The 17,165-nt window shown below is 36.3% G+C and overlaps 2 protein-coding genes and 1 long non-coding RNA gene across 3 annotated transcripts; 2 read left to right on the top strand and 1 right to left on the bottom strand.

Moving 5' to 3' along the window:
- The first annotated feature begins 5,931 nt into the window (after positions 1–5,931).
- Positions 5,932–7,216, top strand: LOC125477754 (F-box/kelch-repeat protein At1g23390-like). The gene has a single exon (XM_048585178.1). The coding sequence runs from the start codon at positions 6,001–6,003 to the stop codon at positions 7,144–7,146; it is 1,146 nt and encodes a 381-aa protein (XP_048441135.1). The 5' UTR covers positions 5,932–6,000; the 3' UTR covers positions 7,147–7,216.
- A 5,371-nt stretch (positions 7,217–12,587) lies between these two features.
- On the top strand, positions 12,588–13,908 carry LOC125477510 (F-box/kelch-repeat protein At1g23390-like). The gene has a single exon (XM_048584658.1). The coding sequence runs from the start codon at positions 12,588–12,590 to the stop codon at positions 13,737–13,739; it is 1,152 nt and encodes a 383-aa protein (XP_048440615.1). The 3' UTR covers positions 13,740–13,908.
- A 1,730-nt stretch (positions 13,909–15,638) lies between these two features.
- On the bottom strand, positions 15,639–16,285 carry LOC125477518. Its single transcript, XR_007258568.1, has 2 exons — positions 16,072–16,285; positions 15,639–15,929 (listed from the first exon to the last, which is right to left on the bottom strand). It is a non-coding gene; the product is annotated as an uncharacterized LOC125477518 (long non-coding RNA).
- Between the last annotated feature and the right edge of the window lie 880 nt (positions 16,286–17,165).

The following is a 17,165-nucleotide window of genomic DNA, read 5'->3' as shown; positions in this document are numbered from 1 at the left end:
ATTGTCACGTTGACATTTCAACGTAGTATTCATCAATTTCTTAAACTCAACGAAGTGATTGAAATATTTTTTTATTTAGCTAATATTTCAAAGATAATCTATGAGGTAGAATTACAAAGTTGTGGACCGATATTATGAGACAACGACGTGGACATGTGGTGAGTGTCTATGCATGCAGGCGGTTGGTGTGTCCTATTCAGTGGTAAAGAAATTATTAAATTATTTGAAACAAAAAAATGCATACGGACTGCGACAGTATGACACTATTTAAAGTGGAACCAGGATCCTCGTCGGATCCATTCCCTAGGAATCTTAGGGATCACGCAATTATGTTCTTTTATCGTATATCGTGCAGTCAGTTTTTGTTAGGTACTATTTATATTTGAATTTTAAATTTTAAATTTTAAATGATTTCTGACCTCATGATATACGATGAACGACACAATTACGTGATCCTTAGGATATCTAGGGAATGGATCCGGCGAGGATCCTGGTTCTTTAAAGTGGCCATGTTGCGGTTGGTGAGCTTTCTACTTCTATAGGCCACTGATCTGCTTTCTCCCTTGCCAACTTTGAAGACGCATGCGCCATGCAGGCGGGCAAGCCAATATCATATTCAATTTTTAACTTACAACATAATTTATGTGAGAAACACGTCTTTCCACTGCCGGCCAAAAAGTGCAGGTTGGATCGTTTTAATTACATCCACCAAAAAAACGTGATTAATTGGAGATTTGATAAAGATATGGGGCAACAACTTACCCACTCATCTTTTCCAAGATCCTTTTCTTTCTTCTTATTTTATTTTCCTCTCTTTTCATTTTGTGTGAAGGATATTTTGCAGGAGGATAATGAAACGTCAAAACATCTTACCGTGCATGTGCAATTAAGATCTAGGGCTTGTGTTGAAATTTTGGCTCAAACCTTTGTCGCGCGCATCTGTTTGCAAGTGCAAGACCATACCGAATATCTAAAAAGGAAAATTGGAGAATTGGGAGCATTGTGCAAGGACGCCACCTGCACATCCTAAATTAGGACAAGCCTTATTAAGTGACGTGGAGCATGTGTGCCTGTAGACTTCACATGAGGGACAACCTACTTTAATATTATTAGGATTATATACAATTTTAGGGTTTAGGGTTAATTTTATAAGATTTGGATTAAGTATTACTTATTGGAATTAAAATTTTAAATTAGTTTAATTTCTTAACTTTTCAATCCTAGGCTTAGGATTTAGGTTTAATTTTATAAATATAGGATTAATATTTGAGTTGTAGGTATTAATTTTATGTTTTTTTGTGTTAATTTTATTTTATAATTATAGGGTTGGTTTTATAATTTTATAAGTTTTGTGTTAATTGTATAATTTTAGGGTTCAAATTTTAATTTTTAAAGTTTAGGATTTTGTAATGATTATATAAATTGGGACTAATTAAATAGTTTTAAATATTTGTCGTTCAATTGGATTTTGTAGATGTTGCAATTGATTAGGTAGTGTAGGTATTTCCAACAGCTAGTTTTCTGGACCGTTGGATTTCCAACGGTCAAAAAAATTGAATTTGAAATCCAACGGCTAGTGACGTGGCATGATCTGGGGCGTCCGATCCAGTGATCAACAGTCCACGTTTTTCCGCCCAAAAATTTTATAAAAAAAAGGCACAACGGTCAGAATTATGACCGTTGGCCACGTGTCAACATATAGCTTGTTGGATTTGAAAAAGATTCAAATCCAACAGTCCATATTAATTAACTCAATTAAAATTATTAGAAAATTATTTAAAATTGTTAAAAAATACAGAAAAAAATTAAAAAAATTATTATTATTTTTTCTATAAATACCTAACCCTCATATTCCACCTTACACCACATTTCAATATTTTCAACACTTTCTACCAAAGCTTTCATATACTTTTTTGTGTGAAAAAAATTGCTACATGGAAGCTCATCGAGGATGTTACGTTGTGTGAATGATGGGTTCAAGTCACGCATGAACATATTACGGGTAATGAGATGGAGTTGCGAGAAATGTGGAGTAGAATTACGGAAGCGTTTTGCGCTATACATGGAAAAGACGCCATAAGTAGTCAATGTCACATCCCGGCCCGTGGCAGATCACTTCCCGGCCCCGCTCCACCACCGTAGCACGATATTGTCCGCTTTGGGCTTACCATTCCCTCACGGTTTTGTTTTTTGGGAACTCACGAGTAACTTCCTAGTGGGTCACCCATCATGGGATTGCTCTAGCCCCCTTCTCGCTTAACTTCGGAGTTCCTACGGAACCCAAAGCCAGTAAGCTCTCAAAAGGCCTCGTGCTAGGTAGAGATGGGAATATACATTAGGTCTTCAAGGGCGTTGGAAAAAAGCTCAACATATCCTTCACTTGTTGGAAAAACACTATCTCGATTGCTTCCAGTAATTTGCGTAGTAGGATAAGTTTAGCGGATCAGATGACAATATTTTTATTTATTTATATGCATTCCACCCACATCAATATTTTAATTTATTTATTTGTGTTATACCCGCATTTTATAATATTGTCTTATCCCACATTTTGTAGACTCCAGAACAGTTGATTTTCCCATCCTCGTTATCTCATCCACTTGGTTTGCAAATACTCCATATGCAAGCATCCACAAGGCAGCATTAATTTTTTGCTCAGGAAGAAGACCTTGAACATGAAAAATATCTTTTTTTTTGCACAAATTATGGATCATGGTTTATATGGACAAAAAAAGAAAGGATGAGGTTATGGACACTGACACGTGGCATTACATGATTGGTTGAAAATCTTATCAAAATCTTGGCTAAATTATTGTAAACAGATAGTGACACATGACGTGTCAGAATTGGTTAAAAATCTAATCGGAAATCTATCCACAAAATAGTATGTTTGGATAATGACACATGGCATGACAAGATTGGTTGAAAATCTTATCGAAATCTTGGCTAAATTATTGTAAACAGATAGTGATACGTGGTGTGACGAAATTAGTTAAAAATCCTATCCGAATTAAAACTAAATTTAAATAAAATTTATTATTTTATAAAAAAAATTAATAATATTTTAAATGGACTAGGTGCCAGCACATTTTGTAGGGATAAAGATCGTTTGTGCTAGTGCATTTTTTAGGAGTGGAGAAACATTTGGCCAATTTATTATTTATGGGGTTTATTATTGTTCACTTAGTGGATTAAATAGACTGAATACCAATGCATTTTTTTAAGGTGAACTTGCTTTTACAATAAACACACTTGATACACAAAAGCTTATGAACATTACATACTTTAACAGTCACACAACAAGCGATCCCATATGAAGAAATCTTTGGTGAGTTGCTTTATGGATACACATCTAACTTTCTAGGACAGTGTTGTTGAACCACTCAACTACAATTAATTAATCAACTTCATAAATACTATGATGCATCTATACATCTTTATATTTGTTTGGTGTTACCTTTTAGCTGTTGCAACAGATGGATTTTCTACCTAGTGAATTAAACTAAAGAAGAAAGTTGAATTACACGGTTGATTTAAGTCGTCATGGCCTAGATTGGCAATTTTTTTCCAAAGTGATCAGACTTGACTAAGAGGATTAGCATTCACACAACTTTTTTTACTTTTGACATGTCCTTTTCAATGTTTGGCCGTCGAATTAAATATATTCAAGAAGATCAATGGCCAAAAACTGACAAGAGCGTGAGGATCACTGTCCCTTGATTAATGATCCTATGTTCAGGGAAGCATTGAAATGGAACTAGTTAATTTTTTGTTATGTGTGATGGTTCGGTGCAATAATATTTTTTATGTGTAAGTTTATTTTCATTTGACAATACATTATTAAACTGAGACTCCACAATAACAGAAAACTCATTTGATATAAGTTTATTTTCATATAACAATGAATTATTGAACTGAGACACCACAATAAACTCGTTTAATATAAGTTGCTCTTCATATATTTAATTAATATGGTATTTTGAATCCAAGGCATCAATGCGTGCATTGACACAGATTAAGACCATTCAAACTGTGGCTCCCTGGTCCCTTCCCTTTTGAATATTGAAACAAGAAGTCCCAACATGGACGGCGTGGAATTATTTGCTTTTTTTTTTCTTCTCCAGTATCCAATCGTGGTCAGGTCCACCATTTACACAAACACCCCCCGCGCCCACTCCGCCGGTCACCTCACGCTACTCTGTTTTTTATTCTTTAACGTTAAAAAAACAAATTATTAACATGTGCTTTTTTTTTTTTTTTTTTTTTTCTATTTTGAAATTTTACTAACATGTTTTATGCTACCATCACATATAGGAAGGTTTTCTACATTTACTTGAACGACAAAAATTATTATATTAAACAAAATTATTATACCTTTTTTTTTTCTTTTTAGTTGAAAGATGAAGATTATGGAGATGATCCTATTACAAAAATTATCAAGTAATAATTAAATTTTAAATCGATCCGTGATACCACTTTTTTACACAACTTTGACATATATATTTGTGAGGTCCACTACGTAATGTATTTTAACGATCCAAACCATCTATCTTTTAAAATATCGTTCATAGCCAAAGCTGTTAAGACATTCATTTTTAGTGGAGGAAGTTGACGAATATCGTTCTACAAAGAAATCATAAACCCTTAATCCAACTTATAATTTCGGATTTAGGGTATTTTGGGTAGACAAGATATTTGAAGGAATACCTAAAAGATAGACAGTTCAGATCTCGAGATGAATTACAGAGTGACCACAAAAATGTCTGTCAAAATTGTTTTAAAAAAAAAATCAATGTCACGAATATATATATTAGAGCTTGATGTTGATAAATACGTAGATCTAGAAATTCATTTCGGAATCAAAGAGTTTGTAGATCTGTTCCACCCAAAATGGGAATGTGCTAGGGTTATGAACTTATAATCTATAATCTGATGATCGAGTCGATTCCATGATTATAAGTTCATTCTATAATGAATCAGACCGAAATAGGGTTATATACGTTCTAATTATGAGAAGGGATCATTCAAGTGTACTGAGCTAAACCAATTTGTCGCTGTCTCTAGTAAACCAAAGTCATTGTTTTAAAGTAATCATGAAACTTGAACCAATGTACCTTGTAGCTCGTATTGTTTGTTGATCATAATTCATGAACCCAATTACCATAAAGAATATGTCGTTAATATATTCATACACACACACACATTATAAAATATAAACTCGTCATTTATCACATTCAAATAACCAAAATGTTTATTTGCAAACAATGTATTCTTCTTATAATATGTGATAGTTGCCCTGTATATTAAGTTACCATGCACGTATGTTATTAGTATTACAACGTTGCTATTTACAACAATTATCGTGATATCCGCTGTATCTGTGTATATGCGTGTAAATTATATGTTAAAACTACGGCTTACAATTTAAAATCAATTAGTTTAATCCAATTACATAAAGATTGAAAAGCATATGCAAACAGAAATGCAAAAATATTTAAGGGGTCTTTTAATATGGGTCCAAAGTAACTAAAAATTGGACTTATTTCAAAAGTAAAAAATCACTAAAAATTGGATGCACGCTCACCATTCCTTGTTAGGGTCCGACTATTCCCTATATAAACGAGTAATGCTATTCATACCATGTTTTTATATCACTTAGGTGACATCTAATGTGGACAGCCACATTATTTGAAAAATTTGCAAAACCCAAGAAAATGAAGGAGAAAGAATCCTCGTATTCCACAATCATCATTTAATTAACTAATTTTTCTTAATTATTAATTTATTAAATAACACACTAAATTAAAAAAATCTGATTAATTCAAATGATGTGGTTGTCCATATCAAATGTCACCTAAAATAATATGAAAATGTGGTACAAAAACATGGTATCAACAACATTATTGTATATAAACATCCCACCCCACACACGCCTTTCCCACTCTCTGTCTCTCTCTCTCTCTCTCTCATCCTTTCTTTCTCTCTCTAAAATAATCAGCAATGGCGCCTGAGCAGGTTCAAATTCCGACCAAAATATCCAGAAACGAAGACCAGCAAGAATCTCCGCTCTACGGAGACATCTTAGAGGCCATACTCTACCACGTGCCTCTCCTCCATCTCGTCCCTGCCTGCCTAGTGTCCAAGTCTTGGAACCGCGCGGTCTTCTCCTCCCTCCGCCACCTCAACCGAAACGTCAAGCCCTGGCTCATCGTCCTCTCCCAAACCACCTGGTCTCCCTACAAGACCACCGCACGTGCCTACGACCCCGCCTCGCACGCTTGGATCGATATCCACTCTCAGCCGTCGATCAAATCCATCTCCACCCTCCGATCCTCTCACTCCAAACTCCTCTACATGCTCTCTCCCTCCAAATTCGCCTTCTCAACCGATCCCCTCCACCACACGTGGCACCACGTGGACGGCCCTCTCGTCTGGCGCACCGACCCGATTGTCGCGCTGGTCGGCCACCGCATAGTCGTCGCAGGCGGCACCTGCGAATACGAGGACGACCCCCTGGCCATCGAAATTTACGACACGAGGGAGCGAAGGTGGTGCACGTGCAACTCAATGCCCGCTATCCTAAAGGACTCCGCGGCCTCCACGTGGCTCTCTGTCGCCGTGGACGACAGCAAAATGTACGTGACAGATAAAAACACCGGTTTGACCTACACGTTCGATCCCGACTCCAGGACGTGGAGTGGACCGTACGATCTGTGTCCCGACGGTACGGTGATCGGCGCCATGACCGGATTCGCTAACGGCTGTTTCATTTTGGTGGAAGCGATCGGAAGCGAGGTGCATTTGAAAGGCGTGAAAGTGTGGGAAGTGAACGGCTTGTCATTTGAGTGCAAAAAGTTGATCGGGGAGATGCCCCCGGCGATGATGGCGAAGCTGAAGGGGGAGAGCGACTGCGCAGGGACGGTTTCGATGAGCTGCACGAGAGATATGGTGTGCCTGTATAACCCTTGGTCGCCGGAGGAGCTGATTCTCTGCGAGCTTGTCGACGGCGGGTGCAGGTGGGGGAGTGTACGGAATGCAGTTGTGAACGGCGGGACTCGAATGCAGAAGCTGGTGGTGACGTGTTCGAATGTGGGATTGCCGGATTTGCACAAAGCCGTACAAGTTGGAGCGCTGAAAGTGGTTTGAAAAAGGCGGCATGAATCATGGCTGAAATTTAATCGTGTTTTATATATGAAATTTTATTAGTTTTCCAAAAGGTATGTTGTTTCGAGAGCTTTCGTTAAATTTAATTAAGAGACGTTTTGACATAGGTGCGTTTAAAATTTTTTAAACTAAACATCTATGCTTTTGAAAGATTTGATAAACTCTCATTCTCATAATTTTGATGCCACATGTATTAGAATTAATCATTTTTAATACCAAAATTACATGATCTGACACTACCCCATATTTATTAAAATCTCACACCAAAAAAATGCACAGCATATTGAACCAAACTTCCAATAATCTAGCATTTCGATTAACCTCTCCCTTTTGAGATATTTCACAATTTCTTCCTATAATTTAGCAATGATTATCTACAATTGAACATAATTTTTTCTCAAAACGGTTGAAAATATTTTTAAATCTCACTAAATCAAACGTACCAATATAATTCTTTATATCAATAACTTAAGAGAAAATAGGACTAGCAACCGTATAAACGTACCAATAAATAATGCGTATGAAATTGAACATAGCAAAATCGAAAGTAATGTACCAATATCAACAATATGTACCAAATCAAACATACTAAAACTGCAAATAAATGTACCAATCAATGTTTTTTACAAATTCAAACGTGCCCAACGATTATATTGTGACATCTCACATCGCCCAGGGGAGTGATCTTTATATGTATATTCTCATCCCTACCTAGCACGAGGCCTTTTGGGAGCTCACTGGCTTTGGGTTCCGTAGGAACTCCGAAGTTAAGCGAGTAGCGCGCGAGAGCACTCCCAGGATGGGTGACCCATCGGGAAGTTCTCGTGTGAGTTCCCAAAAACAAAACCGTGAGGGCGTGGTGGGGGCCTAAAGCGGACAATATTGTGCTACGGTGGTGGAGCGGGCCCGGGAAGTCGTCCCACCCGGGCCGGGATGTGACAATTTGGTATCAGAGCCTACCCCTGGCCGCGTGTGTGCCGACGAGGACGTCGGGCCCCTAAGGAGGGTGGATTGTGACATCTCACATCGCCTAGGGCCTAGGGGAGTGATCTTTATATGTATATTCTCATCCCTACCTAGCACGAGGCCTTTTGGGAGCTCACTGGCTTTGGGTTCCGTAGGAACTCCGAAGTTAAGCGAGTAGCGCGCGAGAGCACTCCCAGGATGGGTGACCCATCGGGAAGTTCTCGTGTGAGTTCCCAAAAACAAAACCGTGAGGGCGTGGTGGGGGCCCAAAGCGGACAATATCGTGCTACGGTGGTGGCGCGGGCCCGGGAAGTCGTCCCACCCGGGCCGGGATGTGACATATATACACATAATATCTTGTACCTAATAATAGTTTATCAACAACTATAAGTAAAAAAAAAACAAAGGAAAATAGTTTGACAAAAAAATATGAAAAAAAATACAGATTACTTTCTATGTTGGATATCACCAACCATTTGGAAAAAAAATCAATAAAACGAACCATTTGGAAAATGTGATAGTATTAAAGTTTGTAGGACAAATAAATTATTTTGATCGAAAGAAAATAATTGAAAAAAGAGATAATAAAGTTAATAATTAATATCTCACTAAATAAGGAAAAAAAAACGCATCAAAAAACTAAGAGGATAATTCAAACTTAATAATTAACATTTTATTTTTAAAAAAAATACAATAATAACATGTAATTTAATTTAACAGAAAGTTGCAGGGAATTCTAATTTTCTTTTTAATTAATCGAAAATAATGGTGACAAATGTTACATTGGACGGTCCGTTATTCTATGTTTCTGTTCACTTACTAGAACACGGTTTGCAGAAAAAGACATATTCAAGTCTTGTTACAGAACATGTTGTGTGATGATTGAAGAGATTTTTCATTATGCTGGAACAAGTGACAACACGTCACATATCATTATTTAATTAAACGAATATTTGAAAACAAAATTTTCTGTCATTGTACAAGCACATGCGACCTACACGCTTGATCCCGACTCCAAGACGTGGAGTGGACTGTATACGATATGTGTCCCGACGGTACGGTGTTCGGCGCCGTGACCGGATTCGCTAACGACTGTTTCATTTTGGTGGAAGCGTTCGGAAGTGGTGTGACGTTTGAGTGCAAAAAGTTGACCGGGGAGATGCCGCCGGCGATTAGGGACAAGTTGAAGGGCGAGAGCAATTGCGCGGGGACGGTTTCGATGACCTGCACAAGAGAACTGGTGTGCCTGCATGGATGGAGCCAATGAAGGCCCACTGAGAGCAGATGCCCACAAATAGCTGTATAATCAAATTCAGATATATTACACTATTAGCGTATGTATATAAGGTTAAGATTGGGAACGCATTTTTATATACAGAGTGTACAACTATTTTGTAATAATGTATTTCAACGATGGGTTTTTTGTCTAAAGAAATACCTTAAGAAAAGGCAAATGTATAGAATCTTTAAAAGAGATTGTGTTTTTTCAACTCTCTCAAAATGAAATATATTCTAAATTTTGTCTACCAAAAATCATCCAAATTCAAATCATATGGCCATTGAAAATATTTATGAAGTGGAGCCTGAGAAGGTGTGTCAATAGGTGTGTCCAAAAATCTCTCAATTCTAATATATATTATATATGTCTATCTATTTATAAATTACAACGACAACTCATATTTATAGTGTGGATAAGACGTAATGGTCCAGTTATAAATATGCGGAGTGTGGATGCATGGATCTGGAGTTTGGAGCTATGCATGCATTATATACATGTGTTTGATCATATTATGAACATTATTGTGAAAGTAAGGATGGCAGCAAATTGATAAGTGCTCTTCACTTATCTTCTCCCCTTCGAGTTCAGCAAGTAATTGTATATGTTTTCAGTTTTTTGGATTCGTTTTGTATGTGTTTTTTTTATTCTTAATGCAATAAATATACTTACAATAAGGGATGAAGAGGGTAGATTTACGCAACAAAATAAGCTTGTCATAATAATTCGATATCAAACTTGTCATTATGCTAAGCTTCTGTTTGTAGTCCTATATTGGTATGAACGATTTGAATTTGTTGATATAGAAGAAATGGGGGCTGGTTTTACTTTTGTTCCGAAATGCTTTAACTAGGGAAATGGATCCTCTCTGGATCCCTTCCACCTAATCATCCTCATCAAACAATCTGGGTCCTTAAAATTTAATTAAACGGCTAAAGTTATTATAACTTTTAGACTGAACCCCTGTTTGTAGCTTTTTGATCAAATTTCAAGAATTCGAATTGTTTGATGAGGAGGATTAGGTAGAAGGGATCCGGAGATGATCCCTTTAACTTAGAATTGTAGATTGTTGGTGCTAATAAGTAATAAGAACCTTTTGACTTAGTTACTTGTTTGATTCGAGTTTATATAGTTTCAGGTCCACGTTTGGAGCAGTGTTTACAGTTTTCTACTATTATTCTCTTCTTTTAATTTCAACTTATGGGAACCATACTTTTTAACTTAAAATTTGACTATAAGGTGAAATGTTAAGAGATGGGTGCTACTGTACTGGTAATAAGTATTGTAGAGTTTAGATTCCATTTTATGGTCATGTTTTCCGATCCGTCCCGAATACTGAAAACATTTTAGGAATCTTGAAATTCGGGAAAACCAAAATTTCAGTTCGAGCTCGATATTCAGATTTCCGTCCAGACAAAGAGTCGGTTTGGGACTCGGGATCCTATTTTCGGTTCAGAATCCTATAACAAACCAGCTTTAGGTCTAATGGTTAAACTATTTTTTTTTAGAACTGGAGACGGTTGTTGGACATGGGTGTCCATTCTGTCGAACGTGCATGCATCGCCAGCTAGTATTTATATTTTCGAGTCTTATTTGAAGTAGTTTTTAAATACAAATTTATCGAAATCTTAAATGTGAAAATAAATAATTTTTTTTAAATGAAGTCCAGACATCATTTTTGGCGACAACCTGGACTTAGAAAATCTGTAAACTGTTCCTGCTAGAAACGCTCTGTAGCAGGATAGTCCTTGCACCGATTGCACTGCATAATTAGCCATGTAAGATCAAAATATATGCCGTCTAATACTATTGTGAAAGATGTCTTGGATCAGAATGCCAGTAGCTAGCTAGCCATATATTTCTTCACTCTGTTTCAAGATCTCCGATCCTCTTCTCCGATCTCCGATCACCTTAGGTATTACTATTCTTGGCCAATCCCCAACGTGTACAGCGTGGATTAGCTTGTGTTTCTTCATCAACATCAGATAGTGTAGGGGTCCACTGATTATACACATCATTTGTTTCGGTAAATAATGTTCCAAGGACAGACAAGTTATTGTACATCAGATACAAGATAGTGTTGTGTAAAATATTAACGAGTATCGACGACGCTAGTTGGTCGTTGTCAATTCCTTATCAGAGTTAGTGTTGCTCGTCGTCAAAAAACGTCATCTTGTTTGTTATATAACATTTTGTGCGAGTTTGCATATTCTATTCGCAAAGTGTTTGACATTTATACCATGAATACAGTTTTTTGACTTTGAAGTTCCATATTAGTCTTCTGAGTTTAGGCATGGTTTTGTATGTGTTCCTTGCTTATTCTCTGGCTTGTCTCTCCATCAAAACTACCAATCAACTAGTTTAGTCTTGTTAGCCTTTTATGTTTTGCTAAAGTTGCTTAGAATTGAAGTCCTCTTAGATGTTATCTCGAATGTGCTCTTTGGTATTTGTATTTATTTAAATTTTTGATATTTTAATAAAATCGTTGTTGAAGAAAGTTGAGGATGTTTCGTTATAAAATCAATTGGCAATATGAGAAATAACTAAATTACTTATAAGCATATTTAAGGTATCTCCTCTCATCAACGTGAGATTCATTCTCAACACGCCTCCTCATGTGTGGCGAATTTTCAAGCCTAACATGTAGACAACACAGCGAGGTGACGTGGAGAGCGCGTGGTCGTTTATCTTTACACGTGAGACAATTTGCTCTGATATAATGAAGAAAGTTGATGTTTCATTATAAAATCAATTGACAATATGAGAAGTGACCCAATTATTTATAAACACATGCATAATCCCTCCTCTAACTAATGTGAAATTTTAAACAATTTTGTCTCAAAAAGAAAAAGAGCGCGCACATGTAACTGGAAACAATGGATTAACCGACTCAAATACACAACAAATCAAATCGTAAAATGTTGTCTGTCAAAAAAAAAAAAAATCGTAAAATGTTGAAGTCAACGGACGCAATAGTCAATAATCAATTAATTAGTTCATTCAAATAGAAAATAATTAAAGGTTAATAATTTCCTAATAAACAATCATAGTCTATAAATTGCGACATGTTCCACTTCCACTTGCATATTCTTTTTCTTTACAGTCAGCATTCCTATGTAAGCCATCCCGGTACGACTTTCCCACCCAAAAACTCTCTCTCTCTCTCTCTAGAAAATTAGCAATGGCGGTTGAGGAGCTTGAAGACCAAGCTCGGACAGAAACTTCCCACATCGAAGTCCGGCAAGGACCTGACGAACTCGACGGAGACATCTTAGAGTCCATACTCTCCCGCGTGCCTCTCCTCCACCTCGTGCCTGCCTGCCATGTGTCCAAGTCCTGGAACCGCACCGTCTCTTCCTCTCTCCGCCGCTTCCACCGAAACGTCAAGCCCTGGCTCATTGTCCTCGCTCAAGCCACCAGGTCTCCCTACCACACCACCGCACGTGCCTACGACATCGACTCGCACGCTTGGATCGACATCCACTCTCAGCCGATGATCGGATCCATCTCCACCCTCCGATCCTCGAACTCCCTCCTCTACGCGCTTTCTCCCTCTAAATTCGCCGTTTCAACTGATCCACTGCACTACAAGTGGCACACGGTGGATGCCCCGCTGATATGGCGCACGGACCCGATTACCGGCGTGGTGGGCCACCGCATCGTCGTCGCTGGCGGCACGTGTGATTTCGAGGACGATCCACTGTCGGTGGAAATGTACGACACTGTGTCAAAAACGTGGACCATGTGCGACTCGATACCCGCTGTTCTCGAGGACTCTGCAGCCTCCACCTGGCTCTCTGTCGCCGTCGACGACAGTAAAATGTACGTGATGGATAAAGGCTCCGGTGTGACATGCTCGTTCGACCCGGATTCCAGCACGTGGTCTGGACCGTATGATCTGCGTCCCGATGAGACCGTTTTTAGCGCCGTCATTGGATTCGCTGAGGACCGTTTGATCTTAGTGGGCGCGGTGGGAAGTGCAGAGAATTTGGAAGGCGTGAAAGTGTGGGAATTGAACGGCGTGTCGTTTGAGTGTAAAGAGTTGGTCGGAGAGATGCCAGAGGCAATGGTGGAGAAGCTGAAGGGCGAGAGCGATTGCGTGACGTCGATTGGGATGAGCTGCATTGGACATATGGTGTGCCTGCATAACCCTTGGTCGCCGGAGGAGCTGATCCTCTGCGAGCTCGCTGAGGGTGGGTGCAGCTGGGGTAGCGTACGGAATGCGGCGGTGGACGACAGGACTCGAATGCAGAAGCTGGTGGTGACGTGTTCGAAAGTGGGTTTGCCGGATTTGCATAAAGCCTTACAAGTTGGAGCGCTGAGATTGGTTTGAAAAACTTGGCCGATCGACAAAATTAATCGTTTACTATTTCGTACTTATTTTAAACTAAGCTGTTCTTTTTTTTGTTTTAACAAATAAACTATGTATTTGGTTTAGAGCTTTCGTTCAATTTAGCTTATCAAATAATAGTGACAAATAAATCAATCGAGGCATTGCCGTATCTTCTACCGGCTTTTAAAATTACGAAATAATTTAAGAAATTGTTTTCACATTTTATAATTAAAAACATTGTTTTTTATTATCTATTTCTACTATTATTTGTTAAAGAATAAAGTTAAAGTTTCATCATAAAATCAATTATTTGTTAAGGAAGAAAGTTGAAATTTTACCATAAAACCAAGGGTGCTTTAGATTTAGCCCCTTACAACTGTTGAACTCTAAACATAAACCCACCTATATTAAAACATCTAAATAAAACCCAAATTTTGAATTTGATGTCATGTAAGATAAAAGATGTCCATGCATTTAAATTTATTTACAACACCATGCCACCAGCATTAATATGGCTATTACGGTTTTTTTGTAGACTTTTAATTTATTGTCTTTTGTTTGTCAACAACATTCAATTAGTTTAAGTTTTTTTTGCTTTTAATTTTTAAAAAAAAAAAAAAGTTATTTTCTTCTTTTATGTGAAATCGCGTAATCCAAATCTAATTAGTTCAATACACATTCTATTGAAAAAGTAGATACATTAACTTGTGAAAATTAAAATAAAAAAAAGGTAAAAATAAACTTGTAGATACATTGTTTCTTGTAAAAACTAAACAATGGTTACATTATTTTCATATAAAAAAAAAAACCTAAATAATAGGTACTTTATTTTTGGAAAAAAAAAAAAAAACTAGTAAAAACATTGTTTCTTTTAAAAATTAAACAATGAATTTATAAGGTAAATTTGTTTTTATGTATTTTGCATATATGGGTTTGTTATTATGTAGGTAAATTATTTTTCATGTATTTTACATATACTGGGTATATTATTTTTCTTTTTTTTAAGCAATCTAATATTTTAAAATTTTAATAGTAGGTGCACTATTTGAATCAAATGTTTTTTTTTTTTTTTTTTTGTAGGTAAATTATTTTGCATGAATTTTACATATATCAAGCATATATAAATATATATATATATATATATGTGTGTGTGTGTGTGTGTGTGTGCGCGCATGCGTGTGTGTGTGAGAAATAATTTACCTACACTAATATGTAAAATATAATTTTATTGAATTAATTAAGCATGTATAATAACATATATTAGACATGTTGTATGTTATTATTATTAGGCAATGAATTTATAACATTATTGTTTTTTTTTTTTTTTGTAAAATCATTAATTCTCCCTTACTATCCATCTGCATGGCATTAATTATGTACATCAAACATTCAAATAGGGTTTATAAAAAAAAAAATTCAAACACTACTACAATATAGGCTATCACCGGCGGACCAAAAACCGACAAGAAACCCCGATTTATGTCGGAAATTTGGCAAAAATCCGACATAAAACACTGCAATGTCGGATTGGAATAGCGACGCCATTGCTACCGTCACTAAAGGGCTTCAGCGTCGCTTTGTTCGCTTAATCCGCCACTACGCAGAGTCGGTTTAAAGCGACGCTGATGTTAACGTCGGTTTAAAGCGACGCTAGTCAACAATTAACTAAATAAAATATGCAAACTAGTGACGGTTTAAAGCGACGTTAGAGAACAATTAAATAAATAAAATATGCAAACTAGTGACGATTTAAAGCGACACCACCTTTGATAATAATAATTAAAAAAAAAGTCGAAATCTGTTTCTGTATTCGTTCTCAAATAATTATAACTCAAAAAAATTATATAATCGAAATAATAAATTTCAATTTTAGGCCAAAACAAACAATAATAAAAATAATTCAAAAGAAAAATAGTGCCATAATATACAAATGTTTTACATCTAACATTCCATATAATTTACAAAAATTCATCCTCCATGCTTTCCTGTGCTTGCCTTTGTCGAAGACCACATATTTTGTAGCTCCATAGTGCCATATATAATACTAGCAACTCCATGCTGCCATGCTTGCCATCAGATCAGTGCTCCAATACTTTACTACTTCAACATTAAGGCTCTAATCTCTATAGATTAAACTCAGGTTTTATACCTTTAAAAAATTATGGATCTGCGATTTCCAGTGTCCTTGCTCTTCAGATCCAACATGCATAAATACAAAAAAAACAATTAAAAACCAAGAAACAAAAATAAATTTTCAATTTAAGCATAAAACTATTTAGAATACAAAATAGAAACTAAAATTAATAATCATAATAATTTAAAAATGAACCACCTTCAAGCTCTTCCTCCTCGAATTGGAGTTCTTCAGAATGTTGATCTTCAAACTGGTGATCCAAAGCAAACGGGGAAGGAGTTGAGGAAAAAATGAAAACGAGGAAGAAGGGGACGCACAGATGAAATGGGGAAGGAGAAGAAGAAAGTCTGAAATTGGGGGAGAAATGAAAGCACGGTTGAAATGGGAAAGAGAGGGGTTTAAATATGGGTACTTAGTTTGCGTCCGTTAAAACCGACACAAACGTCTGACACTTTTTTTGAAATTCACATAGCGTCGCTTTAATGAAACTCGCGTCGCTTTAATGAAACTAGCGTCGCTTTAAACCGACACAAACTTCTGACACTTTTTGAAATTCACATAGCGTCGCTTTAATGAAACTAGCGTCGCTTTAATGAAACTAGCGTCGCTTTTAACCGACGCCAACTTCTGACACACTTTTTGAAATTCACATAGCGTCACTTTAATGACACTAGCGTCGGTTAAAACCGACACTAAGTCTCTCCATCCATTCAAACAAGCGGGAAATTTCCCGCCTAATATTTCAAATACTATAATTTTATATATATTAATTTTATAACCCTAAAAAATACTATAATAATTATATATATTAATGTAACAATTTTATACCCCTAAAAACTATAATAATTATATATATATATATTAAATTAAATTTTAAAAATTGGTGACCGTTGGATCAGTTTCAATATACATACCATTCAATTTCTTTAAGTGTTATACATACAAAATAAATAAATTTAAATCTACTTAATAAATATATATATATATACACACACACCATTGAACTTGATGAGATACAAATTCTATGGAACTTTTCGATGGTTATAAAACGAAAAACTAATTTAAATCAATATGTCGCTTAAAAGCGACACTGGGTTTCAAAATATTTAAAAAAACTAATTTAAATTGAAGATCGAATTCATTCATTCTATTCATATAGGGTCAAGGAATGTAGCTGTAAAAAATCATCAAAATCGGAGTTAAAATAACCGTTAAATCGTGATTTTTCGTTTATAACCGTCGAAAAGCTTTGTCCCGTTACTTGATCTCTGAATGTTTGTTTTTTGTGATTT

Source organism: the organism of the source record quoted next, unplaced genomic scaffold (genome assembly GCF_019419815.1).
Source record: "Pyrus x bretschneideri cultivar Hongxiangsu unplaced genomic scaffold, Pyrus_bretschneideri_v1 Contig22, whole genome shotgun sequence".
NCBI lineage: Eukaryota > Viridiplantae > Streptophyta > Magnoliopsida > Rosales > Rosaceae > Pyrus > Pyrus x bretschneideri.
The sequence above is the reverse complement of the archived record's forward strand: the minus strand, read 5'-3'. Positions and strand labels throughout refer to the sequence as shown.